The following is a 25,755-nucleotide window of genomic DNA, read 5'->3' as shown; positions in this document are numbered from 1 at the left end:
GAGCAGGACTCAGGGAAGAGCCCCAGGGTGGAGGACTTGACCGAGCTTTCAAAGCCCTGTTCACAGGAGGGACACTTGGCCGTGGTGAGCGCCGGCCTCCTCCTGAGGGCGCTGCCAGGAGAGATGGCTTGACTCTCCTAACCATGACTGACCCTGACCCTGTGTGTCCCAGCCTCCCCTGCACCTCTGGGCTGAGACTTGGGGACCGTGGGGCAAATAAGCACCTGCCATCACAGTTGAGGGACAGTTCATGCCTTACATCAGGGCTCAGGCACCAGCGTCAGCCAGGGCCCTGCCCCCAACCCCCCGCCCCGAACCCTAGTTCTGTGTCCTGGGCGAGCCGCAGGCCTTGCAGCCGCATCTGGAATGTGGACTGACATTCCTGTCGTCACACCCTTGCTGCGTCAACACGACCAGGAGTGGATAGTGGTTCCCACAGCACTCGCTGGGTCACTGCTCAGTGGGACCGTGAGCTTTTGACCCAGGTCTCCTGCAGGTCTGGTCACTGTGAGTTTGGTCACCAGATGCTGCTCTGACATAATCAAGTTCAGGGCCTAGAGAAGCAGAGGCGTCAGCGAACCTCTGCCGACGGAGCCAGAAGAGCCAGGACAGACCTAGGGTGGACCCCTGGCCTTACCACTGCTGTCCTTACGACCCTGAGGGAGTCTGTCTGCATCTGCGAGAGGGGCATGGCATCCCCCAGCAGGCTGGTTGTAAGGACCGGAAGTGGTCATTGTAAATCCCGCAGCCCAGTGGGCTGCATGTGTGACAGCTGTTACTGCCGCCACTACTGATTACGTCCTAAACCTGAGTCCCCTCTGGGTCTTCAGCACCTGCTGTGCGTGATGGGCCGGTGGGGACGGTTCCATCGCCTCTGCTCCCCTCCTCCCACACGTCCCCGTTCAGGCCCACAACCACAGCTGGCTCACGGGATCTCCCTTCTAGTCTCATGGCCACAGAGAGTGGGCATGGGCCTTCCTAAGTGACCAGCACTTCCTCCGTGGGCTGCTGGAGACAGCTGGTGACAGCTGGCTGAAGGAGGGCAGAGTATCGATCCCAGGGCACAATATGGCCCTCTGGCTCCTGCCACAGTCTTCCTGAGAGAGGAGGTGGGGGACACCTGCAAAGGTGCTGAGAGCCTGGGATTAGGACCTTGGTCCCCCCTCTGTGAGCAGGAAGGAGGTCTGGGAGGTGGGCAGTTACGTTTCCAGAAGGCAGAGAAGCCGTGTGGTATGGTAAGAGGGGCTTTGGAAGTGGACCACACACACACCCCCTCCAGCCTCCAGGCCTTTGCCCGCATGGGACTCTGGGAGCGCTGCCCTTCTTGCCTCTTCTTCCTGACGCCCTTGTTGGGATCTTCCAGGACCCAACACAAGTGTCCCATCTCCCAGGAAGCCTTCCCTCCACCCCCCAGGGAGAAGTGACTCTTCCTCACCCATGTCTTTAGGTGCTCCTGTACCCCATGACCCTCATCTGTATAGTACCCTTGGGATCTGCACAGCGCCTGCCCAGACCTGGCACTCGGTAGGCGCACCCTACAGTTTTGCTGAATGAAGGAGGCTTGGCTTTAACCTGAGCCCTTTTTTGCTTGGAGGCCTCGGTGCCCTCGTTTGTAAAATGGATGGGAAGTGGGTCACGATGCCCAAGACCTGTGTGCACTGATGCACGAGGACTGGGTTGTGAGAAGGGCAGAAGAGGGATGCTGTGGGTGCCTCTTAGCAGGCGGGTAAGGAGGGGGGCTCAACCCTGAGGGCAGCCAATCTGTTCCGCTCTCCAGGGTGAGCCACAGACTCCAGTTTAACGGGGAGAGACCTCCTCAGCCCCACCTTGATGAACCAGGCACAGGGAGGGGAAATGCCCACGTGGTGTCTAACCTTCCATGTCTCCCTGGCCTACCTTCGAGGACCTTCTCAAACTGGGCCCTGGCAGGTCCTGTAGCCCAAGCATTCACGCCCTCTGCAGTCTTACAGAACAATCCCTCCAGGCTACCTCTGGCTTGGCTTTTGCCCAGGCTGTTCTGCTACCTGTTCACCTGTCCTTGGTGCCTGCCCGTCAGGGTCCCACTTCGCCAACACCTCGTCCAGGAAGCTCTCCCTGAGATGCCCTCCCCAACATACCACCCTAACCAGGGTCAGGGGCACTTCTGTGCTTTCATAGATGCCTGTACTCACTCCACCATGGTATTCCTCACCTCCGGTTTAACGGCCAGTTCTGGGGTGGCTCCTGTACCCCGACAGCCTAAGCTCCGTGAGAGCAGGACTATATCTTATCTGTTGGAGCCTGTGCAGGCAAGATGCCCAGCACAGAGCAGGTGCTCATTCACACAAGAACCAGTTACCAGAACCTTCTCTGTGCCGGGCACCGTCTGCCAGCTGGGTGGAAGGGCTAAAATTCAAATGAGTGTCCGCTGGCCTGGGTCCAGCATTGGGAGTCTCCTGTGACCCCAGGACCTTCCCAGGGTCTTCCGGGAAGGGGCTGCCCCTGCCTGCCCACCCTGCCATTACCTGGCCAGATGATGGCTTCCAGCAGGGTGACCCGTCTGGCCAGGAGCTCCAGCTGAGCCTGCTGCTGCAGGAAGCTCTGTAAGCTAGGAGCCTGATGGGAGATCGAGAAGAGCAGACGGTGCGAGTCCGGCCTCCGAGGGCTGGGCCGGGGAGCCGAGGGTGGGGTGTATGGGCCAAGAGCCTGGGTGTGAGCCTCTTCATCTCCCCTTCTAAGTGGGGTCTGGGCTTTCTTGGCTCCTCAAGTGACCAGATGGATGATGGGTAGAGAACTGGTGGGTGAATTCCTAGGGTGAGGGTCTAGCTCTCTCAGGCCTCTGAACAGACACTGAGGGCTGGTTAGGAGGACCAGAGGGGAAACTGGAACTGTCCAGGGGATAGCTGAGGCCAGGAAGGCCTGCCCTGGAAGCCTCTGGGGGCTTATGGGTGAAGGAGGATCAGAATTGGTGGGTGGTACATTACCCAGAATCCCCTGGGCCCTGAGCCTGACTCTGTCACTCACAGTCCCCTGCATTTCTGGAGTCCAGCTCCATAACCTGTTGTCCCTGTGGGCCTGGAGACCGGCTTGGTTACCCACGATTTCCCTAGAGCTGAAGTCTGGTTGAAGTCCAGATCCATTACCTATAATTCTCCTGTGGGCCTGGGCTCTGATTTTATTACCCACAATCCCCTGCAATGTTTAAGTCTGGCTCCGTTACCCACAATCCCCTGGTGGTCTGGAGTTTGGCTTCATTGCAAATAACTTCTTCCAAACTCAAAATCTGTCACCTCTGGTTTCCCCTGCAGGCCTGGAAACCACATTACCCACAATGCCTGGAGGCCCAAGTCCTGCCACAGAGGTGGGGGCCCTGGTTTCTAAGGCCCCCCTTCACCTGTGGGGTAGGGACCCAGTCACTGAGGGGTAGGTGGTCTTAGCTTCTCCAGCCTCATGACTAGGCCCAGGCAGCTCCACCCTGGAGGGCCTGGGGGAGGCTGTTGGGCAGGGGCTGGGCTGTCTGTCCGTCTGTCTGTCTCTACTCACCATAGAGCCCAATCATTGTTTCCAAGATTAAAACCCTCTCAGCTAAAATCTTCAAAGCCTCGCGTAGTTGGTGCAACCCCTCCCCCTGCGGAGGAAAGAGACAGATGCAGCCGTGAAGGGGGCAGGGGAGGGGGCCCTGCAAAGCCTGTCGGTGGCCCATGCCCCACCCTGGTCATGCACCCGCAGCCTGCACCCCCTGCCACAGCCCACGGCCCATGGACAGCTGGGGCAAGACCAGGAAAGGACAGGAGGGGGACAAAGCAGGCAGAAGCAGTCCCCTCAATAAGTCCTAACGGATCCCAGCTGGCTGCTTCCTCCCCACACCTTGCTGCACTGGTGGCGAGGGCAGCGGTTCTGTCCCAGGGCCCACGCAGAACCTGCCACAGAACGTGCCCTGGAGGCTGCCGTGAAGCCTTGACACCCCGTCTCTAATGATGGGGCACACTTTTTGCCTACCTCCGTCAGTGGGATCAGGCTACTTACCAATACGCTTTCCATTCACATCAAAAGGAATGTACACAAGTAAAATGACAGCATGTTTGAGTGGCAGTGCTGTCGGGGAAGCCGTGTCTAAAATGCTGGCAAAGCTGAGGTTCTGGCCCTGGCGCCCTCTCCCCAGCCCTTCTCACTTTGGGCACAGCCCTCCCAGGCTCTGACTGCCCCAGGTCCGGAGTCTGTGGGTCCTGGAGCCCAGCCCTCAGCCCCACCCTCTCTTCTAAGCAGCATCCCTAGCGCCCAGGCCCAAGGATATGGCAGCGGGTCCACAAAACCACCTTCCTCCCAGGCCCCCCTGATCTGGGGCTCCCTACTCCCAAGTAGTGCCAGCTGCTGCTGGGGGCTCATGCCAGAGACCACGAGCTGGCACTCACTTTCTCTTGCTCCCAATCTTTCTATCCTTTCCTGCCCCAACATGGGGTCCATGGGCTTGCCTAAACTCATACTCCCTCACTCCTCCTTCCCTAGTCCAGACTTCAGCTAGGTCTGCGTTACAGATAACCTCGACCCCGACAGAGCACTAGTACAGCAGGTGGCTATTCCAGCCCTGTCGCAACTGGAAGTCTCTCTCAAGGCCCTTCACTCAGTACGGAGTAAGTGAAGGGATGATGTGTCACATGCATGTTGCTGTAATGACAGTCCAGCCCTTTAAAGCAGCTGCTCCCTCCCCCACACATCTAACAACCGAGAGGTCTGCCAACACACTCGTGAGCCCGCCGTGGCCTTGTGGTGACTGTCTAGTATGACCCCAGTGTCCTGTCCACATCACATGGACTGAGCTACCCTTAGGCCACTGACTGGTCATTGCAGCCTACGGGACAGTCGCAGGGTCACCACAGGCTGTACACCAAAGTAATCCCTCTTCAGGCATTATAGGAGGAGGAGCTAACAATGAATGAGTTTCAGAAATTATGTTAAATCACTCCTGGCGTGGACAGCGGGACGAGCTGACATCATGAGCTTCCTGCAGAGATGCAGTGAGAGGGCACCACATCCCCCTGAGCGCCCCTGCCAAGAGGACTTAACCTGCATCTCGTCAGCAGGAAACAGTCAGACAAATCTCGGTGGTGGGACAGTTTCAAAGAGACAAAGAGAAAGAAAAACGGGGCAGGAGGCCTCTGCTGGGTGAGGAGAGACTAGAGACGGGACAGCCATGTGTCATGCATAAAACTTGATTAGAAGTTTAAAAAAAAACCCATAAAAGACACTGTGGGACCACTGACAAAACTTGAATATGTTATGTATCACATGGCATCATTTGACTGGATTAGTGTCAGCTTTCTTAGGTGTGACTGGTATCGTGGCTCTTTGGGAGAATGTCCACCATCTTTCCAGATACATGCTGATGTGCTAAGGGAGATGTGGATGAAGTTTGAAACTCATCTTCAAATGGATTAGGAAAAAAGGTCTGTAAATATATAGAGAGAGATAGAGCAAATGTGGTAAAGTAGTAATCGGCCAGTCTAGAGGAAGGTAATAATAATCACTGTACCAACATGTCTGCATATCTGAAAAATCTTAAAATAAAAATCTTGAGGAAAAATGTGGAAAAAAAGATCCCACTATCTGGATCACTCCCCCGATTGGGGGGAGGCTGCTGTTGGCACTGATGACACCCCAGCACCTCCCTCCGGGCCAGGCCTGGGTGTCAGGGCCTGTTGGACACCCCACTGGGCCATCGTCCAGACATGTCCCGTTTCTCATGGGCACACCCCAGCGGGCCTGCTTCTCCTGCCTCTCCTTTATGACGTGCCTCTCGTCCCTTCTCGCTCTCCCCTCACAGCCACACTAGCACCCACGTGTCTCTTAGCTCCACTGACATCTGCCCCCTCCACTGTCCCCAGTCCCAGCCCCCACAGTCTCTCGCCAGGGTGACCACGGCAGCCTTCGGCCTGGTCTCTCTCTGCTTTTCCCACCCACTCTCTGCACGGCAATAGGGGCGTCTTCTGCAAACAAAAAATCTGACCACGTCACCTCCCTGCTCAGAACTGTGACAGTGGCTCCCCACTGCCCATTAGAACAAAGTTCAGACTCCTCGATATGGCCTCCTAAGTCATGAAAGCCTTTGACCTCTGTCTTACCCCTTGCCTTTGACCTCTGCCACCCCAGGTACTTCCACGTGACGCTCCTGCTCCTCTGCCTGAACACCCTTTGCCTGGTTAGTGCATCTTTCGGGCCTGAGCACGGGTCTCCACGAGGCGGATGCTAAATCCTCCCCCATCACAGCTGAGCTCCCCCTGTCCCGCCACTGCTGGTTACTAGTCTGTTTCCCCCCAACTTCACTGTGACCACCCTGAGGGTGGGGACTGTGTCCAAATCACATCTATGTCCACAGTGCCTAGCCTGGAGCCTGGCACCCACCCAGGAGGTGTCTGGGGGAATGTCAGCTGGTGCCCCCAGTTCTGCTTGCTGAAAAGCCTGGGCTTCAGTTCCAGCTCTGCCAACAGTTTGCTCTGCGGAGCTGGGCCCCATTTTTCCTGTCTGAATAAGGGGTATGAGCTTTGCACTAGATGGGCTGGTTCAGTGCAGTGACTCCCTAGTAGTGCCTGCAGTGCCTGCCCATGGCCACTGGGTGTCACTGCTGAGCCACAGCGGAGTCAGTGGCTCAAAAAGCTTGGCCAAGTGGGGTTGGTAGGTAGAGTGTGTATAGGAGTCTTCCCGGCTCTCCCCACACTGCACCTCATTCCTATCTGCTCCCAACAGAACTACTTCCCCAGCCTACAAAGCCTCATGCAGCCCCCAACCCAGCAGGCCCCCTCCCAGGCAGGCAGCAAGCAGGGGCAGAAGTGCAGGTGGGAGAAGGGGAGGCAGGTGGACGGGCAGGGGCCCTGCTACCTCTTGGGGGCCCCTCTCACAGGTGGTCCTGACTTTGAGGCCTGACCTGGGGTAGTTCAGGCATCTGTTCTCCTGCTGGGATCCCCATGCAGGGATGGGGCTGCTCAGCCTAATTCAGACTTCACCTCACTCTCCCACCTTTCCTTGGGCTGGGTGGAACACGTGCTGGGGGAGGCCAGGGCAGCAGCTGAGGGGAGGCAGAGGGCTGGGCTCACACAGGTCTACCTGACCCCCGCCCCAGCTCACGCCAATGCTGGCAGTATGCTTAAGAAGCTCTGGAGCCACCCGGGGGTGGGGCGGGGGGAGAGGTGGCACGGCAGGGAGGAGCTGGGAGGGGCTTGCCAGAAAGGTAGCAGGGCCCCAGAAGTCACGGAAAGACACGGGGTTGGACTCGTGCAGGGTGGGGGACTCCCACGGCTGTATCCATCGCTGACCCCACAATCAGGAGCAGAGAGGGCAAGGCAGGCGCTGGGTGCCCTCACTAACTAGTACCTGCCAGTAAGTGGGACGGCCCAGCCAGACTGCACCAGGGGGAGGGGCCAGGGGTGGAGGAGGGAGGCACAATACCAGCCTCCAAAAGAGCTTCCCGGTTGTCTCTCCTGTAGGAGTGTCCGCCCCAATCCCATCCATGTTCCAAATGTCTCCTATGTCAGTGACGGTTTCCAGTCCCCGCATTCTGGGGTGTTTGGTCCTCCCTCAGTGTGTCTTTTGGGTGGGTAGATTTCTAAGCCCTGAAAGTCATTCACTGCAACTGTCTCCAATGACTGTGAAGATTTCTAGGCCCCCCCATGTGGTTCCTAGGTTCCCTTTCCCATTTACTCTCTGCCTCCTGTGTGTGTGACAGTTCCTAAGCCTGCTTCCCCATTCTTCGTGGGCTTCCTTTGTGTATGGTGCTTTCTTGTTGTCTTCACCTCATTTCTCAGGGCTCTCCTGTGACTATAACAGTTTCTAGGCGTCTCCCCCCTCACTCCTCCTCCGTCTCCAATGGATGTGATGGTGTCTAGGACCTCATGTTAATTATGGGTCTTCTGGGCATAGTGGAGTCTTGGTCCCCTGAACTCACTCACCATGTACATATGTACAGGACAGTTTCTAGGCCTCTCTTTCCACGCTTCATGGATTTCCTATGTGTATGATGGTGTCTAGGTCCCCTGGACCTTTACCATGGACTCCTGGGTACCGTAGCATTTCTACGCCTCCCTTCCCATGTTTCACGGCTTTCCTAAGGCCCCCTGTCCTGTTCCTCTGTGTGGATATTGTTTTCGTGCGTCTCTTTCCGCTGTAGACGGGGGAGCAGAAGCCAAAGCCCTTGCTCAGAGGGGCCTTTGGAGGCAAGGGGATGCAGTCTGGACTGGGTCAGCCCAAACTGCCCAGGAGGGGCAGGCAGGGTCACCCTGGCCTGGGAAGGCTGCAGAGGGAAGGCGGAGACAGGGACATAAAGACAGAGAGAGAGAGAGAGCATGGGGTCTGCAGATATGGCTGGCCCTGCCCAGTTGGGAGGGACAGGACAAGGGAGGGCACTCAGGCTGAGAACTATCCAGGCTCCTCCCTGGGAGAGCAGCTTGCAATGGGGATTTGGCTGGGGTGCCCACACTCCAAAATAGTCTCCCGAGTGCCCAAGGCAGGAGCAAGTAGCGGAAGATTAGTGCTGGGCTGGAGCTTACCCAGTGGCTCTTCTCACCAGGATCTCCTTTGGGGCCAGGTTCCCCCTGCAAGGAGAAATAGGGGTAGAGGCAATGGAGAGGGAAGGAGGGAGGGAGGGAAGGAAGGAAAGAGAGAAACATAATGAGAGAGACTAAGAGACAGAGAGAGGCAGAGACAGAGAGTCGTAGCTTCTACTGGACTAACACTAGATAAAATGCAGAAAACAACTGTTTGAAGGTCAAAGAAAGTGTTAAAGAACAGCCAGAAAGTAGAGGATATTTGGCCTTTGAAAAAGGAAACGGCACTGGGTAAAATCCACTTAGCTTTTCCTCTGAAGGGCATGTACCCCAGACCCCGCTGTCCAGCAGACAGCTTGAGCAGAAAGCTGTGGGTTCTTTGGCCTGAAGGGTCAGAGCATGGAGACTACCAAAGAAGGAGGACATTGAGAGGAAATAATTGAAAGCAGGAAGCTACCGCAGGGAATGACATCTGCATAAATTCTCCCTTTTAGCCCTCAGATAGTCCTTGAACTGGCCAATCTCAGGTCCCAACCTGAGCCCAGCCCACAGCCTAGGGCAAAAGTCAACACTCTTCAGAGGAAGATAACAGAATCCTTCACCGTATAACAGAGTCCCTTCTCTATATTATCTAGATTGTCTAGTGTGCAATAAAAATTATTAGACATGTGGAGAAACTGGAAAATGTGGCCTGTACTCAACAGAAAAATCAGCCAGTAGAAACAGCTAACCCAGATGCCGAGCTTAGCAGACACAGATTAAATTATCTATGTTAAAGAATCTAGCCCTGGCTGTGGCTCAGTGGATTGAGTGCCAGTCTGCGAACCAAAGGGTCGCCAGTTCACTTCCCAGTCAGGACACATGCCTGGGTTGCAGGCCGGATTCTCGGTTGCGGGCGCGTGAGAGGCAACCACACATCGATGTTTCTCTTTCTTTCTGCCTCCCTTCCCCCCGTCTAAAAAAAAAGGAAAAGAAAAAAGAATCTAGTGGAAGTAATACAATGGGTGATGAGATGGGCAATTTCAGGTGAGGTGTGAAAATTTAAAAAAATAATCAAATGGAAATCCTGGAAACAAGAGTGACTGTACTTGAAATAAAAAAAAAATCATTAACTGGGATTAACAGAAGATTGGCCACAACACAAGACAGAATCAATGAACTTAAACACAGGTCAGTGAAAGAATTCCAGCTGAACCACAGAAAGTAGAAAGATATTTTTAAAAACTGACAGAACCTCAGTAACTTGTGGGAGCACATTAAGTGTATCTGGAGTCCCAGAAGGAGATAAAAAAGCACAGGAACAGAAAAAAATGTTGGAATAAATGTCAATCGGGTTTCTTTCCAAATCTGACTTACAAACAAAACAAAACAAATTTCCAGTTTCTGGTTCAGCCTAAAAAGAGCTCGGAAGTCACCATTGTGTCCTAACAAGTAAAATGCTGAACAGCCCGGAAACTCAACAACTCACTTTTCAGAGCCATCGGAGAAGTGAGCGTGGGGCAAGCCTCCGCCCCCCAGCGTGCGGAGACAGACGCGCAGACATGCAGGATGGAGAGCCAGAGCCGGGATGAGAAAACCCCCACGTACTCCATCAGCCGCTGGGGCTCAGCGGGGACCATGCTGAGAGTTAAACATTCCAGGGGGGCCGGTCTTCAGAAGGCCTCCACACTTTTGAGAGTTTTACCTCCAGGACCTCTTCTAGGTCCATACAGTGAGAGTTGGGGAAAAAAAAATCCCCTCATGCTTTCAGGAAGGGGACAGGAGAAGGAATGACCTTGAAATGTACCAGAGCATCCTGGTCTTAACTGCCCTCAGGAGAAACTAGTTTATCACAGCCGAACCTGCTGGGGTCTTAATCAGAGCCGAACGGCTCCACCTTTCCACGCAGGGGCAGGAGCAGTGCCCTCTAGCCACCTTGCCCCGCCTCGGGGGGGAGCGCTGGTGAGGGTCGCAGCCCAGGGGCCCAGGCTGCCAACAGACGGAGCCCTCATGGGGGGCTGCAGAGTGCCTCCCCGGCCCCGCGCCTTCCTGCCATGCTACTGACCGCAGCTCCCCTCACCCAGGACATCGTGTCTTTCATCAAAAGTTACAAGGCAGACTAAAAGGCAAAAACCACATTTTTTTCTCTCTTTTTCAATCCTCACCCAAGGATATGTTTTTATTGATTTTCAAGAGAGAGGAAGGGAGAGAGAGGGAGAGCGAGAGAGAGAAACGTTGACATGAGGGAGAAACACTGATTTTTAGGGAATTTGCTCCGTGTGATACGACAGTGGTGCATGCATGTCATTGCGCGTGTGTCAACAGCCACAGACGTACATGCCAAGAGTGAACCCTCGTGTAACCTGCGGACTTCGGGTGATGGTAACACGCCGTGGTGGGTTCGCCAGGGGCACCAAATGTGCCGCCGCGGTGTGAGAGGTCAGCAGCAGGGGAGAATGGGCGTGGGGGGGGGGGTGGCAGGGAGAGTGTACGAATCCTCTCTACTTCGTGCTTAACTTTGCTGCGAACCCAAAATAATGCTCTAAAAAAAGGATTTAATGAAACAAAACCACCAACAAAAACAAAACCCTAGGAACCTAACAGATCCAGGAATCTCAGTGAACACAGAGAAAATCACACCCAGCGACGTCGTGATCCATCTGTTGAACCCAAGGGTGGAGAGAAATCTCTAAAGCCGAAGAAGACATGCGCAGGAGGACAAGGATCAGGACGGCAGCCCCTTGCTCCCGAGACTTTGCAATGGCCGGGGTAAGCCAGGAGACCATGGGATGGACAGCGTCTGTACAGTGCTAAAAGGGGAGGAAAAGGCCAACCTATTGTTTTATACCCAGTGGAAATATCTTTCAAAAGTTGAGGTAAATGAAAGACAGCTTTGATAAACAACAGCAGTAAGGACTGGCTGTCTGCAGACCCACCCAACAAGAAAGGTTAAAGGATATTCTTTTTTTTTTTTTTTAAAGGAGGGAGAAAGAGAGGGAGAGAAACATCGATCAATAGCCTCTCTCATGCCCCAAAGTGGGGACCTGGACCACATCCCAGGCATATGTCCTGACCAGGAATCGAACCGGTAACTTTTCAGTCTGCAGTCCAACACTTAATCCACTGAGCCACACCAGCCAGGGCAAGGACGTTCTTTAGGCTGAAGAAAAATGATGCCAGGTGGGAATCTGGACCCACAGGAGGGCATGGAGAGTATTAGACACGATAAAGACACCAGTAGATGTAAAAGACTACTTTTCTTTGTTTCCTTAACTTCTTTAAAAATCAACTGAGTGTTTCGAGCAGTAACAACAATATACTGTGGGGTTTATAGCAAGTGCAGGAGTAAAACAGGACAAGGACAGATGGGGTCATAATCCACGCACTGGGGAAACACTAATGCAAGTCAATGGTGATCGGTCATGGGTGCCTGTTGCTATTCTTAGAGCAACCGTGAAAAAAATAACACCGAGAGGTATTTTAAAAGTTACTAGTAGAAGGGGAAAAAGAAATAAGGAGATTGCGGTAAACATAACAAATAGCAAGGTGGTTGACTTACCCCCAACCATATCAATAATTATACATGTCACTAAATGGAGATGAATCAACAGTAAGACTTTAAAAAAATACGAGACTCAAGTGTGTGTTGTTTACAAGAGATACACTTTGAATAGAAAGACACAGACAGGTTGAAAGTTAGAAGGATTGGGAAAGATTTGCCATGTAAACTCTAAGCATAAGAAAGCTGACGTGGGGCCATTTTTAAAAATCAAAGTAGAACGCAAGACAAAGAGTATTACCAGAGAGGAAGATAATCATTTCATAAAGATAAAAGGGCCAGGAAGACAGTACAATCTTGAATGTGTATGCACCTAACAACAAAGCTTAGGAAACAGATGAAGCAAAGACGGACCAAACTAAAGGAAGAAACACACCAATCTAGAGTCATAGAGAGATGGAGGAACAGAGAAGTGCAGGAGTCAGAGAGAGAGAGAGAGGAAAAGGGAAACAGGCACAGATCCTGCGAGACGGAGGTGGCTTGACCCCAAGAGGCTGCCGGGACCCTGGACAGGGAGGGAGGGAGGAGATGGAGCACGCCCAGGGCCAGACAGGGCAGGTCAGGGCTCTGGGGGATGCAGGGACTGTGCCTGGGGGATCCTGGAGGGGGCGCTGCAGGGTGGGCAGCATCACTCACCCGCTGTCCCGTGGAGCCTTGGGGCCCTGGCTCACCAGGAAGTCCCTGTGTGGGAGGGAGGAGAGGTATGGAGTCAGCTCTCGGGGTGTCTGACCCAGGGCCCCCAAGCCTCCCCAGATCCCTCCACCCAGGGTCCAATTCAGTACTCACTCTCTCGCCCTTTTCTCCTGGGTATCCAGAGATTCCTTTGGGTCCAGTGGGGCCTGGGGGTCCCTGAGTAACAAGACAGGGCCTCAGCCTTGTGCTGGGGCAGGGTAGAGTGGGCGGGGACTTGGGGCCAGAGGGGTGGGGGAGGGAGCTCCAGCGTGGCCTGGGCCTCTGGGCCTTTGCACACCCCAGGACAGGTTCAGTGAGAAGTCCACACAGCTCGATGCCCACAACTGTGGCCCTGGAATCGGGCAGTCCCCACCTTGCGCTGGAGGTTGCCACGTGCTGGCCACAGCCCTAGGGCAAGGGTCTCCACCTTCCTTGGCCTTAGGTGATAACAACAGGGCTTCTTGTTACTCGGACTGAATGAGAAGCTTTATGGAAAGTAGTTTGCACATTCAGTGCTTTGTAAGTGCTTGAGTGAAGGAAGGAAGGAGAGACGGACGGACGGACGATGGGTGGGTGAAAGGAGGGGTGGGCAGACGAGTGGGAGTACTTGGAGAAACACTCACTGTATGTCCGGGACTCCCAGGGGCGCCCGTGGGACCAGGAGGTCCGGGGGGACCTGGAATAAGACAGGATATCCTAGGAGACTTGACTGGAGGTGGTGAACACACAATACAATATACAGGTGATACATTATAGAACTGTACACCTGAAACCTGTGTAATTGTATTAACCAATGTCACCCCAGTACATTGAGTTAAAAACGAAAAGACAGGACATCCTCAGCGCCAAAACAGAGTGCAGCGGCAGGAAGTCCGCCACCAGCTCCCTCCTGGCGGTCACGGCTCTCGTCCCTCCGACACCCCTCGACCCCACCCCTTACTCCAGGCCTGGACCGAACTTACCCATTGGCCCTGGGGGGCCGGGGGGCCCAGCTGGTCCCTGGGGCCAGTGGCTGCTGGCCTCCGTGAAAGTGTTAGACAGAAACGGGTCCCCTGCGGGAGGAAAGGTGATGAGTGGGCAGGGCTGGGTGGGGTGGGGCTCCTGCCGCCTGTGACTGCCCTGTGGGATGGCCTGCCGCGTGGCTAGGGCCACTCATCATCTGCCCCAAGGGCGGGGAGTGGGGAGAGCATCAGCCACGCGGGCCTGGAGGCAGGGAGACGTGGATTCTGGCCTTGCCACAGTCTAGCTGGTGACATCCAGGAAGACTCTCCACCTTGCTGGGCTGGCACTGTCACAGGTCAAATGGGAATAAACAATAAAGCTACCATTTTTGCAAGAGTGTCACAGAGGTCTGTCATTGTCCCCACTGCACAGATGAGGAAACTGAGGCTTGGAGAAGGAGAGTGAACGGTGGGATGGCATGAATGGGAGAGTGGTGCCCGTCCTGGCACTACCGTGACGCAGACAGGGTTGAGCCCAGCACCCCAAGCTCTGACCTCTGGCGTCATACATGTGGGTCAGGCTGGGGAGGCGGTGAAGGGTGTATCGCAGGGTCTCGCTGGGTGGAGGGGGCTGGGGCCTCTCTGAGCATAGGGCAGGGCTGTGGCCTTGAGAGCTCAGAGCTCACTTCCTGCTACCGGGCCTTGAGCTTCCCTGAGCCCTGAGGGCTGGATCCCGGCCAGCTCCAAGGCCCGGTGGTTCCAAGAACAGGGTCAGAGGCCACCTAGTCCTGCAGCCAGCCCCCCCCGCCCCATGCCCCAGCTGTGTGGTCTCCCCTCTCTGGCCCTCAGTTTTCCTCATCAGTGAACAGAAGAGGGCAATTGCACCCATGGGAGGATTGGGTGCCTGGCCAAGAGCCACAGCAGGTGCCTGGTAGACGGAGATGACATTGTGGTTACCTGACGCTAGCCTTACCCTGCCCCCACCCACATCTGCCGTGACCCTGAAGGACTCACCATGCTCAGAGATCCGGCTGTGGGGTGGTCCAACGGGGGCTGGGGGGCCAGGGGGGCCAGGAGGCCCCGGTGGGCCTGGAGGTCCCCTCTCTCCAGGGGCGCCCATAGCTCCATCCTGGCCAGGGCTCCCTGGGGGCCCCTGTGGCCCTGCAACGGAACCAGGGGGATGGGCGGGTATTCAGGAGGCAGAGAGCCCAGGGCGGCTGCTGGGGGCAGGACACAGCAGCCCGGGCCCTCGGGCAGGAAAGGGCTCTGGGGACCCCAGAGAAGGGCAGTTCCTGGCCGACTTTCCCGTCTGTCCACAGGACGACAAACACAGCCCTCCCCAGGGCCTTTAGGACAGTGGATGCTTGGTGCTTAGTAGATGCTGACTTCCAGAATGTTCTCTGTGGTCCCCTCCAGACTTTTGCATGAGTGGCACCCTCTAACAGTCCTTCCTTTGCTGGGCCTGGGGTGCACTTCGGGTCATGCTTCAGACCTCACCTAAGATGGTGAGCACCCTCACCTCGCCCCCACTGGGAAGCCCTCCCCACCCCAGCTGATCCAGGCTGGGTCTGAGATTCCTTTTTGGGGGGGCTCCCACACCTGCAACGTCCCCCTAAGAACCCTGGTCACATGGGTGGGCACTGCTGTTTCCCCTCTGCCTGGGCCCACCCGTCCACCCACCTGGGGGCTCCAGGAGGGTGGGGACTGGTCTGGCCCATCCCGGCGCCTGGCCAGAGCCTGCTGGGAACAGCTTCCCATCCCAGGGGATGCAGTGCCCCGGAGAGCCCAGCGTGAGTGGGGCACCCGCGGAGGGGTGGTGAGCCGAGAGACCAGCGAGGGCAAGGGGCCCAGGCCACCTCTAGCTGTCAGGGTCGAGGAAGAAAGATCCCAGCCCGGGTCCCCCTGGGCGGGGCTGCTGGCCAGAAAAGCCTGGGGGTGGTGGGTAGTGCTGTGGACACTCACCTGGTGGGCCTCTCATTCCTGCTGGGCCCCGGCTGCCAGTGTCTCCCTTGGGGCCGATGGGCCCAGGAAGCCCCCGGGTACCCACTCGGTCTGGGGGAGAAATCTCATCAGCTCCGGCCTTGCTCCCGCCCCCACCCTGGCCCCCACTAGCACCTACCATCTCGAGGGAGAAGCGGGGCCCTCACGGTTTCTCTGGCTCCCGGTAGCCCTGGAGTTGGTGGGGGGAGGCAGGGGTCTATGTCATCCCGAGTCCCCCCCCCCCTTCTACCAGAGAAGGCGAGAAGGCGGGGCAGGATCTGCTGGGCCTCCCGGGACTCCAGTGCTCAGGGGCCCCTGGAGATCTGGGGAGCCCCAGGCCCCCAAGGGGGTCGATCTGGGAGTCAGCAGCAGCGTGGAGACTGGTATCTCATTCCCCCAACTCACTCCCACAAGGGAAGGGTGACCAACTCACCTTGCAGGCCTCTGTCCCCAGGGCTGCCCTGGGCAGCCGGGGAGCCCCAGAGTGGGGCAGGGTCCTCGGGGGCAGCCGGGGTTGGGGGCACTGCCTGCTCGGTGACAGTCAGCACCGCCACCTGTGGGGGAGGAGGGAGAGAGATGGGGGTGGGTACCAGGGCCTCATCAGGGACAGGCCAGCCCAGGGGCCCCGGTGTGGGGGACAGCAGGCCCCAGGAGCCAGCAGAGCCCAGCTGGGTCCCGAACGTCATCAGAAGTGACTGCAGTTCTCAAACTGCACAAGTCATCACATTGTTGTAGACCAGTCACTGCACACCACCACGGCCACCCAAGGCGACCCCGTGACCGCCGCCCTGTCCTGCCTGCGGGGCCGTGCGGAGTTCGGCTTATGCTCCCCTGCAGGAATCGCATGAAACCTCTCTCCGTCTGTTAAAGCACCACAGGCGGGAAGGATTTTTACCGAATTTGAAGGCATGTCTGGGGGCTTCTGACATGAAATGCCATGAGGTGTTTACAAAACCACTTTGGGTGTAGTGGGGGTGGGGGGGGACTCTCAAAGGTGGGCAGTGACCCGAGCCACCTACTGAAGATTAAAGAGAGGCCAGAATGTCCACTGAGGAAGGGGGGTGGGGGATTGTGTGGGCCAGCCCAGAGAAAAGCTGACACTCTGGGGCAGACCTGAGAACCACACCCCAGACCTGGGACGGAGCTGCCCTCCTCCCGGCTTGTCCCGGGAAGGGGGAGCTTGGGCAGCCGTGGAGGTTCTGGGGACCCCCACGCCTCACAACTGAGGTTCTAGCGTGTGGTGTTTCAGAAGCTGGGCTTTTCCACTTGATATATCAGAGGCGTCTTTTCTTGTCAGATAATGGAGGAGGTGGTCACAGCTGTCTGATCCCGCACTGCGCCTCGCTCCCTAATTAGGCAACCACGCCTCCTGTTCTCTGGTTTTCAAATTTCCCTATGAATGGTTAACACTCTAGTCCACAGCCTTGACGGCTCCTCTCCTTCCCAGAGGGAAGAACAGTGGAGGCAGGGATCTGCAGACACAGTGCGTCTGCCTCTGCGCACATTCACAGTCTGGGAGGAAAGATGCTCGCTCGCTCGGGTGTTAGGTCGCTCTCTGGGGACACGGTTCTCGGGTGGGTGTTTCCCGGTTCTGAGTTTTTCATGTTTCTGCACACATAAGTGTCCTACTCTTTCACTGTTAAAACCTTGTTGTCTTGAAATCATTTGAGACGTGCAACACGTGGTTTGCTTTGGAAACTGGGAAGACGGTGGTTGGGTTGCGTGAAGGAAGACCTTTGTGGGAGACGGCGGGGGGTGGGGTGGTAAGGGATGAGGGTAATGGGGTAAGGAGGGGCCCAACCAAGAGCTCTGGGGTTTTCTACAAACATCTGGCTGGGATGGGAATGGGGGTGCAAGTAGGGGGAGCTCCATGGGATCCTGGAGGAAGAGCAGGCCAGACTGTTGGACCGTGAGCGGGCTTCCCAGGGCGGGGCCTGGGGTGGGGGTAGTGGGAGGCCAGGAAGGCTGGATGGGAACCGACAGGAGGGTGGCGTGTGCCGAGTGAGGCAGCTGCCTGCTGATGGGTGTGGCGGGAACACTGAGTGGGCCAGGCGGGGGGGGGGGGGGGGGGGGGGGGGGGGCCGGGCGGGGGTGCAGGGAGGGGGTTGGAGGCTGCGGGCGAGGGGGCGGCTGCTCACCCACCTTGGCCTCCAGCACCTTCAGCCGCTCTGTCAGCTCCAACACTTTGCTGCAGTTGGCACAACCTGTGGAAGGGAGGAGGCTGGAGCTGGGGGTTCTAGGTTCCCTTGGGAGACTCTCAGCCCCCGGAGGCAGGATGGAGGACGTGAACAGACATGTGATGACCCTGACCCATGAGACAGCCCAGCTCAGGGAGGGGGCTGCAGAGAGCAGCCCGGCGGGGTGGAACATGCCCCGCAGGTCTCTCCCAGGGCAGGACCAGGGAGCTGACTGGACCCCTGCGGCCCAGGCATCCAACATGACTCCTTTCCAGGAAGCCAGGGCAGGAAATCCTGTGGCTTCCACCTGGGTGGGGCTCCCTGGGCTTGCTGGCCTTGGGGACTGACACATCATAGTCTGGAATGGGCTGGCCTCAGAGGGATCAGCCACTGGCCCTCCCTCCAGACCCGTTGTCCAGCGCCTCTGGCCTCACCAGTGACACCCCTTGGTTACTCATAACAGTTCTGGCTGATTACGGAGCCTCCTGGCTGCCAGGCACCACCGAATGCTTTACAAGCCTGCCTCTCCGGTCCTCACCATGACCCTGCGTTTCAGGACGAGTGTCAGCCCCGCCCGCACCTGAGGACACGGAACTCAGAGCACGGGTGGGCCAGCGCGCTGCAGCCACAGAGCCCGGGGTGCAGTCCCCGAGCTGCCCCTTCCTGGCTGTGGGGCCTCAGGCCGGGCACGTCCTGTCTCTGACCCTCAGCTTCCTCCTCTTTAACATGGGGACCGTGGTGCTGTCCTGGGGGACAGGGACGCAGCTGGGAGGCTTGAACAAGCTGATGCTGGAAAGCACCCGGCGCGTTGCCTCACACATCGCAGACGCCCAGAGACGTGTCGTTGAAACGAAAAGAGGAAACCGGGGGCTTGGAATCCTGCGTCTGTGAGAGTCTGGGGTCACGGGTCTCAGGGTATCTGTGCCCAGGTCAAACTTTCCTCTGGGGCCCTTCCTCTCCCTGTCAAAGTTTTCTCTGAGGCCCAGGGCAAGCGAAGGCAGGGCACCCTTCCCGACTCCCCACTGCGGGACCCAGATGGCTTTTAGGGAAGTCACCTCATTGCCTTTCCTCGCCCCCGGCCTCCCCGAGCCCAGGGACACCCCAAGCAGCTGCCCCAGGACGCACCTGAGAAGGCCGTGGGCCGAAGCGTCATCCGCCGCATGGCGTTGCCTGGCCACCCAGGCTCCACGAAGCCAGAAGAGCCTGCAACTGAGGGACAGTGCGGGTGAGAGCCCTGCAGGCCTGCCCCACCCTCGTCTGATCAGACTCCCCTTCCCTGCCCGCCACTCCAGCCCCAGCGGGGATCTCTACCCCCTCAGTGCAGAGGGAGGCAGAGGCCCAGAGAGGTGGGGCAGTTTACCTGGGTCACGCAGCATGAACTGGGTTGAGCTGGAACAAGGCTGCCAGCCTGATGGGGCTGGGGCAAGAGGGCTGGCAATGGGTGGGGGCCACGGGTGAGGCTGGGGGCTTCCCCAACGACCCCGGCAAGCTGCCTGTGTTAGAAGCTTAGAGGTAACAGATGCAAGGTTGGGGCCCAGCCCTGTCACTTGGTGACCTGTGTGACTTGTCCTCTCTGGACCTACTTTCCCATCTGTGAAAAGGGGTCATAAGGCCCCTGTAACTCCCAGGCTGGTGTGAGGGCTGAGGATCGCAACATGTGCAAAGGGCCCACTGTGTACACACACATACACAGGACCTGGCACACAGTAGGCACTCAGTAAGTGGCAGCTGTGACACTGCTGTCCACCCTCTCCCTGCCCTACTTGGTAAGAAGACACTGCAGTGGATCCAGACCTGGTTTTAAATGAAAACCAGAGGGAGGCTGGCTGCCTGGGAGGGCCGGGGGGCCGTTCCAGGAGCCCACCCCTGTCACCACCCCTCCGAGGAGCAGGCTGCCTGGCTGGTCTGGTCTCGGCTGCCTGGTTTTCTCCACAGCTGGAGGGATGGGCTGGCCAAGCCAGCGGCAGGGGGTGCAGCTGGAGGGGCTCTGAAGCCAGCAGGGCAACTGCTCCCCTCTGCCCCCCGGGTCTGCCTTTTAAGGCCAGGAAGTGTTGTCTGGGGGGAGACAAGACCCAAATAAGGCGCGGGCCTGGCAGCTGGGAGCCAGGCTGTGGGTTGGTGCAGGGAGTGAGAGGCGCCAGGAGCTCAAGCCAGACTGGGCCCTCTGGCCAGCCCCCAGGAGGGAGGCTGCCAGACCCTCTCCGGGTCCCACCATGTGGCCTGGGCTCAGGCTGGGCCTGCATCACCAGCATCCCCTCCCAGGGGCCTGTGACTTGCCTGGCACAGGGGCAAATGTTGCCGGGGAGGGAGGAAGGTGGGCAGCCCAGGACTGGGGCAGGGGTTAGGGGCCCCGTGAGCAAGAGGAGCGGATGCCACCGTGAGCCCTGCCCAGTGAGGTCTTTTACGTAGCCCAACTCGATCCTGCGAGACGGGTAATATCGTCACAGCACACACTTGGTTCACACGCCCTCTGGGCCCGGCCCACGAGAAGTACTTCACACGTACAGTCAAAGCCCTGTGAGTGGGTGCTCGTGTCACCTCCATTTTACAGATGGGGAAACTGAGGCACAGAGCTCGGGTCCCCTATGCTCAGATGAATACATGAGCACGGATATTTGCCCTGGGGAAAGGGCGGCAGAGCGGCGAAGTGACTGGCCCTCGGTTGTCCACCTGAAGGCTGGAGTCTGGACTCGAACCCAGGTCGCTCCAACCCCAAGGCCCAGCCTCCTCTCTCCTGGGCTACCTGGCACCTTGAGTCAGGCCACGAGTCCCACTGGGCAGAAGCCAGGAGGCTCGGCGCCAGTGGAAATGCTGGTCTCTGGGAAGAGTGGCCCTGCCAAGCCCTCCTCATCCTCTGCTCCCAGGTAAAGGGGTAAAAGGCCATTTTCTTACTTTTTTCAGGACGTCGAAGAAAAGAGCGGCCAGCCCTCCAAGCCCGTGGAAGTTTGCATTTTCTCTGGAGGAAGCTTCGGTGTAGCCTGCCCCCTGCACTGCCCCATACGGTTTCCCTTTTCTCTCTGTGGCGCTGCCCGCTCTCTAACGTGTCATTTACTGCGGCAGCTCCCCAGCCGGGCTGGAGCCTGCAGCCCCCCAGGGCAGGGCCCCCCTCTGTCTTGTGCCCAGCCTGGAACAGGGCCTGGTGCACACAGTAGGGCCTCAGCAGCCTGAATAAACCTTCTGTTGATGAATGCAGGAATCACCGGCTGCAAACGAATTTAAAGCAAGCGAACAAAACAAAAGGCGAAAGAAGGAGGCAGCGCACGTCCCTGTCCTGAAAGTGAGCACAGACGTTCTCATGTCACACTGGGGTGTCCCTGGGTTATAAACCCGAGAACTTGGGGCTGAAAGTTCTTTTTCAACCAGTTTGCTTTCTGACGTTTCAACAGGAGCCGGAGAAAACTACAGAAACGGAGGAAAGCCTGGCCTGTCTGGCAGCACAGATGTAACTGGCTCAAAGCAATTGTGAGTTAAAATTAAAAAGAAAGAAGAAAATTCAAAGAATAATGAAACTGTCAAAAAAAAGCCCCTAGAAAATGTTGGCTTTGGATTTAAGATTCAGAAAACATTATCCTCCACCCCTGCCCCAAAATTCTGATAAAAGGGCAGAAATACTTTAAGGGACAAACCGGGTTGTAAAACGGTCCTGCAGCTCACGGGCTTTCCCAAAGGGAAAAGCAGGGGTTGAGGGGGAGGTCTGTTGTAGGACAAAAGTGTCCCCTCACTCCCACTGGTGTTGGGCGAGGGCCCGTGGAGCAGGAACCCCGCAACCAAGCCTGGTGGTCCGTCCTGAAGGGCCTCTTCCCAGCCCCAACCTCACCCTCCCAGGATCTCCAAGCTGGCCGCAGGACCACAAACCCCAGCTCCACTCCGGGACCCTGACTTCCGGCCGTTTCCCGCCACCTGGAAGGTTCCCACCACCTGGGAGGTCCTACCAGCGCCACACACACAACCTCCCCACCTTCAGCCCCACAGCTGCTGCTCCTGTGCCATTGCCTCCAGGAAGCCTTCCTGGACAGACCATGGCACCCACCAATACCTCCCTCACACCAAAGCTATCATCACACCCTGCCTTGACCTCTACAAGGCCAGTGCCATCTGCAGTTTCTAGCCCTGCGCCCCCGTAGACAGCTGCCCTTCTGCCCTGGCTGGGTAGCTCAGTTGGTTAGGGCGTCTTCCCCATACGCCAAGGTTGTGAGTTGACCTCTGTTGGGGCACACACAGGAGTCAACTAATCAATGCATGGATAAGTGGAACGACAGGTCCATGTTTCTCTCTCTCCCTTGCCCTCCTTCTCTCTAAAATCAGTAGATAAAAAATTTAAAAAAATAAAAAAGCAATTAACAAACAAACCGCTGCCCTCCCCTCTGCCCAGTGCTGGGCCTGAGCTCGGCCCCTGCATCCCCTCCCGTGGGGTCCTCGTGAGAACACCAAGGCCCAGAGAGGCTGCCCACCCACCCGGCAGGCCTAGGGGGCTGGGACTAAACCCTGCCCTGAACTGTTCGGAACGGGGTGTGAGAAGTTGGGGAGTTCATGTGGGCACCACCTTTGACTTTCTCTCCCAGAAGAGGAGCCGAGAGAGGGGCTTCCTTGTTCACAAGCCACCCCCTGGGTCAGCAGGGTCCACGACCACAGGCCACAGGGGCACAGCCTCTCAGTCCCGGCCCAGGTCTCCTCCAGGGAATTTACTCTGCAATTGTAAATATTTACTGCTGTCGGCTTGAGCCAGGGGCTGGGGTCAGGGCCGGGGCTGGGAGCTCCAAGAACCCTCCAGCAGGCCACTGGGAAGCTTCAGTCCGTGACTCGCCTGGCCTCTTCTTTGGGGTAAAATGAGGTTCCCGTTCATTTCCTGTGCACCCACTTTATGCCAGGCCTGTGCCAGGCACAGGAGACACAAGAGTAGAGATGGCAGGGCGGGGGCCACCAGAGCCAGGCAGAGCTGCAAGAAAGTCGCAGGCAGAGGGGACAGCCGCTGCCTAGGACGTGGAGTGGGAGAAAAGGCCAGTGGGGGCTGGGGGCAAAATGGGGAGAGGGCAAGGCTAGGGTGGCTGGGAGGGCGGAGAGGTCAGCTGCCCGGCCGGGGGTGCTGGGCCAGGAGCTGGGAGCAGGGCTGCCAGGCTTCCTAGGCAGCAGTGGGGTGAATGGTAGCAGACGCAGTGTTTAGTCCAGGGACTCCGACCCGCAGAGTAAAGCACAGGCATGGCACCTGGTTAGTGTGTGAAAGATGGTGAGGAGCCCGAGGCTCAAGAAGGGCCCAGCCTGGAAACTCCAATCTGCTCTTTAAAAAAAATGTATTTATTTATTTATTTATTTATTTTTAGAGAGAGAGGAAGGGAAGGAGAAAGAGAGGGAGAGAAACATCAATGTGTGGTTGCCTCTCGTGTGCCCCCAACTGGGGACCTGGCCCGCAACCCAGGCATGTGCCCTGACTGGGAATTGACCCAGAGACTCTTTAGTTCTCAGGTCTGCACTCAATCCACTGAGCTACACCAGCCAGGCAATTTGCTCTTAAGACTTTTAAAAAATTTGTCTTTTGAGAGAGAAGCAGGGAGGGAGAAAGAGAGGGAGTGAAACATTGATGTGAGAGAGAAACATTGATTGATTGCTTCTCACACACACCCCAGACAGGTCTGAACCCACAACCCAGGCATGTGCCCCAACCAGGAATCAAACCTGTGATTTTTCGCTTTGCCTGATGACACCCAACCAACTGAGTCACACCAGTCAGGGCTGCGCTTAGACTTTTTTGCTGTGCGACTTTGGGCAAACTTCTTCCCTCTCTGGTTCCCCATTGTGGACGACAAGGGCCGTGGGGCTCCGTGAACAGGGGAGGTACGTGTGCGGTGAGCACAGTGGGACTGAGGGGGAACACAGGCAGCCTGGCTCCAGGGGGGCCCACGGGAGAGGAGGGGTAGGGAGCCCCCAGCCCCTCTGTCCTTCTGTCTGGGAGGGCCGGGGCTGACACTGGCTTCTGGCAGCCCCGTGGTGCCCCAAATGTCCGAGCACACTCCTCCTCCTGGAAGGCCTCAGCCAGCACTGCTGCAGGAGAAAGATCTTGGCTCTGGGTCAGACTGCTGGACGCTGAAGCCCACTGTGACCCTGAGCAGGGCGTTCCCCTCTCCCAGCCTCGGCTTCCACACCTGGGCTCTCTGCACTGTGGCGTGACGGCATGATGCACGTGGGCACAAGTCACAGTCCTCGGCATGGAGGATGGTAGCAACCTTCTTTCCCCTCGTCCTTATTACTGCCAGGGGGCCTGAGGCTGGGGGATGCTGCCGACCTCAGGTTGGAGCCCTGAGGAGGATCCTGGCCATGATCCTTACTTGCTGTGTGACCTTGTGCAAGACCCACACCCTCTCTGAGCCTCACTTTCCTTGTCTGAACCATGGGGCCGATGGGAAAGAGATCCATCTGCAGAGCGCCCCTAGAGGCACGATGACATGGCGGCCACAGCAGAGCTCACCAGCCCAGGCCACTCAGCAGGTCGGGACCAGCCCACATAGTACATTTTGGCCTTGGTTTTCCTTGCCCGTTTTTTCTGGAGGAGTGGGCAGCCAGGGGAGAGCCTCGCTTCCGGGCTCCCTCTCTGCCACCCAGCCCCACCTCTAAGACCTAGAGGCACTGACTGATGCTTGGTCAGGCAGGTCCCAGTCCGGTTTTCCTGGGCTGAGTAGCCCCAGGCCAGCCCCTTCACCTCTCTGAGCCTCAGCTTCCCCACCTGTAAAATGAGGTCCATTCTCGTGCCTTCCTCATGGGCTGTCATGAACATCAAAGAGACCGTCCTCCCACATCACCGGGAACATTCCCATTGTGCAGGTGGGAAAACCAGGGCTGAGCGCCTCAAGGTCCACAGCCTCACGGTCAAGTCTGGAGACTCGAGGCCTGTTTACTGAGCAGCCAGTGGAGAAGTGGAGTCTCAGAGCTGGGAGGGCAGTTCCTGAGAGCCGCCGCCGCAGGACCCCCGGCACAGGGGCCGAAGGGAGGAGGATGATAATTTATGGAGCATCTGCTATGGGCAGGGCGTGAGCCTCTGGTCCTCTTAATGAGGTACGAGGTGGGTACTTTTCGGTCTCAGGTGATTTCCGGACAGAGATGGAGCTCAGAGAGGTGGAGTGACTTGTCCCAGGCGACACAGCAGAGTGCAACTGATCCAGGGCCAGAGTTTGGAATGGGGGGGTGTTCCCTCTCCTTCAGCTCATCACGGGCTGCTCTGAGCCCTGTCACCCTTGGTGACGCAGCTCCATGGCCCCAAGGTCATGTCACAGCACTGTGCAGACCACGAGGGCAGTGACCAGCAGGGGAAACAGCTGGGGGAGCTGGGCCCAGACCTGGTAGTCAGAGGAAGGGCAGAGCCCGGATGAGCCAGGAATGTCCCCATGCCTCCTCTCTCCCACTCTCAGGGCACCAGTGGAGCAGTTTTCCAGAATATCCAGCCCGGGGCATCCTTTACTCAGCTCCTGCCCTGTGGGTGGGGATAAGCTGGCCCTTCTTGTCCAATCCGGCACCGCCAGTGCCCACCAGGGGCCCCCATGCCATCTGCAGGGTCTTTACTGCCCACCCCCACTCAAGGCAGGCTGTTAGCCCGCCCACTTCACAGGTGAGGACGCTGAGGCTCAGTGCAGGGCGCCAGATGCTTCGAGGGCAGCTGGGCACCCTTTAGAGAAGGCGCCCCTCCCTCTCCGTCGGCAGGAGCTGAGTGCGGCTTGAACTGCAGCCTCCCCGCCGCCCAGATGGGCCCTTGACAATGACTTGCACAGGGAGTCCCTGGCCCAAGGCCACACAGCTGGTGTGGGGTAGAGCGGGCCTGGCCCATGGGGCCCGGGATAACCCTGCGCCCAGGCTGGGGCCCGAAAGCCCTACAGAAGGAGCTGGCAGTCATCGGGGTTGGCCTGGCGGGTCCATTGGTGTGGTACTCCTTCCTCACCATCGGCAGGCGG

General features: G+C 57.5%; 1 protein-coding gene across 4 annotated transcripts in view; it reads right to left on the bottom strand.

The window, feature by feature from the left end:
* Positions 1 to 25,755, bottom strand: part of EMID1 (EMI domain containing 1) — a 37,415-nt gene that overhangs the window by 2,069 nt on the left and 9,591 nt on the right. The window contains exons 4-16 of one of the 4 annotated variants that reach the window (XM_036013743.1): positions 18,947 to 19,030; positions 17,787 to 17,848; positions 16,078 to 16,198; positions 15,784 to 15,834; positions 15,627 to 15,716; positions 14,679 to 14,825; positions 13,686 to 13,775; positions 13,347 to 13,399; positions 12,838 to 12,900; positions 12,688 to 12,732; positions 8,517 to 8,561; positions 3,523 to 3,607; positions 2,505 to 2,595 (exon numbers count right to left, since the gene is read on the bottom strand). In XM_036013743.1, coding sequence (XP_035869636.1) covers positions 2,588 to 2,595; positions 3,523 to 3,607; positions 8,517 to 8,561; positions 12,688 to 12,732; positions 12,838 to 12,900; positions 13,347 to 13,399; positions 13,686 to 13,775; positions 14,679 to 14,825; positions 15,627 to 15,716; positions 15,784 to 15,834; positions 16,078 to 16,198; positions 17,787 to 17,848; positions 18,947 to 19,030 — 944 coding nt within the window. In that variant the 3' untranslated portion in view covers positions 2,505 to 2,587. Of the gene's footprint in view, positions 1 to 2,504; positions 2,596 to 3,522; positions 3,608 to 8,516; positions 8,562 to 12,687; positions 12,733 to 12,837; positions 12,901 to 13,346; positions 13,400 to 13,685; positions 13,776 to 14,678; positions 14,826 to 15,626; positions 15,717 to 15,783; positions 15,835 to 16,077; positions 16,199 to 17,786; positions 17,849 to 18,946; positions 19,031 to 25,755 lie in introns of those variants that run through there. The other 3 variants (XM_036013742.1, XM_036013741.1, XM_036013740.1) reach the window with 3 other exon arrangements.

Source organism: Phyllostomus discolor, chromosome 13, assembly GCF_004126475.2.
Source record: "Phyllostomus discolor isolate MPI-MPIP mPhyDis1 chromosome 13, mPhyDis1.pri.v3, whole genome shotgun sequence".
Taxonomy (NCBI): domain Eukaryota; kingdom Metazoa; phylum Chordata; class Mammalia; order Chiroptera; family Phyllostomidae; genus Phyllostomus; species Phyllostomus discolor.
The sequence above is the reverse complement of the archived record's forward strand: the minus strand, read 5'-3'. Positions and strand labels throughout refer to the sequence as shown.